General features: G+C 45.0%; 2 protein-coding genes across 3 annotated transcripts in view; one reads left to right on the top strand and one right to left on the bottom strand.

The window, feature by feature from the left end:
• Positions 1-1,182, top strand: part of LOC104826230 (ATP-dependent zinc metalloprotease FTSH 2, chloroplastic) — a 3,460-nt gene extending 2,278 nt beyond the window's left edge. The window contains exons 3-5 of the mRNA XM_010558835.2: positions 5-164; positions 297-537; positions 630-1,182. Coding sequence (XP_010557137.1) covers positions 5-164; positions 297-537; positions 630-971 — 743 coding nt within the window. The 3' untranslated portion in view covers positions 972-1,182. The remainder of the gene's footprint in view (positions 1-4; positions 165-296; positions 538-629) is intronic.
• A 282-nt stretch (positions 1,183-1,464) lies between these two features.
• Positions 1,465-2,789, bottom strand: part of LOC104826229 (probable alpha,alpha-trehalose-phosphate synthase [UDP-forming] 7) — a 4,303-nt gene continuing 2,978 nt past the window's right edge. The window contains exons 4-5 of one of the 2 annotated variants that reach the window (XM_010558833.1): positions 2,396-2,558; positions 1,465-2,291 (exon numbers count right to left, since the gene is read on the bottom strand). In XM_010558833.1, coding sequence (XP_010557135.1) covers positions 1,980-2,291; positions 2,396-2,558 — 475 coding nt within the window. In that variant the 3' untranslated portion in view covers positions 1,465-1,979. Of the gene's footprint in view, positions 2,292-2,395; positions 2,565-2,789 lie in introns of both variants that reach the window. The other variant, XM_010558834.1, reaches the window with a different exon arrangement.

Raw genomic sequence — 2,789 nt, 5'->3', positions numbered from 1 at the left:
GGGCCTGCCATATTGGCTGGCCGACGTGGCAAGACTGCAATCTCATCAAAAGAGATTGATGACTCGATCGATAGAATCGTAGCGGGAATGGAGGGGACGGTCATGACAGATGGGAAGAGCAAGAGCTTGGTGGCATACCACGAGGTTGGCCACGCGATCTGTGGGTAAGTGTTAACCAGATGAGATGAATACAATCACGTACACACACATACACACATATATAAACACAATATCTCCGACATGGATTCATCGTAACGGGAACTGATGTTTGGGCTGCCGCTTTGATTTTCTTGCAGAACACTGACTCCAGGGCATGACGCCGTGCAAAAGGTGACGCTGATACCACGAGGGCAAGCGAGAGGTCTGACATGGTTCATTCCCTCGGATGATCCTACCCTCATCTCTAAACAACAACTCTTTGCTAGAATCGTGGGTGGACTCGGCGGAAGAGCCGCCGAAGAAATCATCTTTGGCGAGCCCGAGGTGACCACTGGTGCAGTCGGCGACTTGCAACAGATCACTGGCTTGGCTAAACAGGTGGAAAAATATGAATTTTCAAGTTCATTACCCTTTTCTCTAGTCTTGCAAACTGTTCTTGAGAATTGCAAGAATGGCTCAAATGCTTTCAGATGGTGGTAACATTTGGAATGTCGGAAATCGGGCCATGGTCATTGATGGATTCATCTGCTCAAAGCGGCGATGTGATAATGAGGATGATGGCGAGGAACTCAATGTCTGAAAAGCTTGCGGAAGACATTGATGCGGCTGTGAAGAGACTATCAGACAGCGCTTACGAGGTAGCGTTGAGTCACATAAGGAACAACCGAGAAGCCATGGACAAGATTGTCGAGGTCCTGCTCGAGAAAGAGACTATGTCCGGTGACGAATTCCGAGCAATCCTCTCTGAATTCGTTGAAATACCTGTGGAGAATCGGGTTCCTCCCCCAAAGCCAACCCCAGTTTCCGTCTAAGCAGTAAGAAGAAGAAGAAGAAAAAACATTACTGAGGGACATGGAAGTGTTCTTCAATCTGCTGAATGTGGTAGCATATACTTCAGACCTTGTATTTTGTTGTGTAAATTTGTGCGTCAAAGACAGAGCTCTAGAAGTGAGAAACGTTATCTATAACCTGTACAAAGGATTTTTATAAACTGCCTAATCCAGATTATTACAGCTCCAAATACGAAGCTCTCCAATTGTTTGGGTGAAGAAAGCTCGACACTGAAGATGGAAATAGGATTAGAATCGAGACGAGAGGGTGAGGAAGCGAACCTCAAACCCAACGTCATATTCTCCTCAACGCGCGAGACAAATACCACTACCCGAACACCCATTCCCAGCCCTACTAAGAACCAATAGTTGTGTTCAAGTACCAAGAACAGAACAACAAAGGTTGTAAGACCAACATCAGGGGCACATGTAGCGAGTGAACGATATGACTCCACATGCCCTGTCTTCCGTGTGATGAGCCAAAGCCCAAGATGTAAATATTTAAGACTTTGAAACACAGCAAAAGTTAAGTTAGCTTTTACATACAATTCTTCCAACTATTAAACACCAGACTCTTATCTAATGCAAAAAAAAAAAAAAAGTTGCAGCTTAGTGTTTGGTTTTCTCCCGAGTTCTTAGCAGATTCAATTACAAATCAAAAGGTCCAAGGAAAAGAACTTAGCTGTTAATGGCTTCATCCTGCACAAACACCCCCAAAGACACGGTTGGGTACCCACCTGAATCTCCTCCACAGATGCATTTTGCCCACTTTCTCTTCGTTTCAATCTTCTCATGCAGGTCCGTGTTATTCATCAAACCAGAGAGGGTACTTTCCACTCTTTATGCAATGATCATCCCAATAACAACTATTAGATTTGTCACAGTGTGAATCAAATGAATCGCAGATCTGATTTCATTGCTTCCATGCCTTATCTGAGGCATAAATCTTTAGCAGCAATGGAGGAAAAGGTAAAGATTTGGGGATTCAACTCAAAGGGCACCCTCGAGTTCTGTCATGGAAAAGCTTGCGGTATCAGATGCTTCGGCTAGTGATTCAATCATGCTAGTAACTTCAGATGTGTCGTCCACGTAATACTTCGCCTTGCTCGGCTTTTGACCAACTGTGCAAGCAAAGACTAGAGCATTTTCGGAAAGAATTCTCTTCGACATTGCATTACCTATGGCTTCAAACATGTCCTCGTCAGATCGATCATCCCCTATACACAGCACAAAATCAACTGGCTTCCCCTTTTCAGCCATCGATGTAAAAATCTTTTCCGCCACAGATCCTTTGCTAACGCCCTGCACAGTAAAACAAAGGATGCAGGAATAAGATTCTTTTGAAAATGAAAAGTAAAAGCCGAAAGGCTTTGACCGTAAAAGAAAGGGCAGAAGCCGGTAAATACTTGAGGCTTGACTTCCACAATATAGTGGCCACTTTTAACAGCAACAGGCTCATTAGCCAGAACACTCTCTAAGTGCTCTAACATTTCCTTTGCCTGTAAAGATCCAAAGACAGGATCTGCATCTCGATATTGCCAAACCAAAGCACTCTCTTTAGTTTCAACTGCTGAAAGCCCCCACGAGGAGAGCAACTAAGAACCAAATCAAGAGAGAGAGAGAGGTTAAAAGCATACAGAGGTAAGCAACCCTAGGGTTATCATTCTCGATGTCATTAGCGACTCGCAGAATCGGAGCGATGGAGGCGAGAGAAGAAGGCACGAGCTCGCTATCAATGGCGCTCTCGTCCTCGTTTGGACGGTCGATCATCATCGTCCCGGCTCGCGGCATCCTCCCCGA

This window comes from Tarenaya hassleriana, unplaced genomic scaffold (genome assembly GCF_000463585.1).
Source record: "Tarenaya hassleriana unplaced genomic scaffold, ASM46358v1 Cleome5, whole genome shotgun sequence".
In the NCBI taxonomy this organism is placed as follows: domain Eukaryota; kingdom Viridiplantae; phylum Streptophyta; class Magnoliopsida; order Brassicales; family Cleomaceae; genus Tarenaya; species Tarenaya hassleriana.
This window is presented reverse-complemented; position numbering and strand designations above follow the sequence as displayed.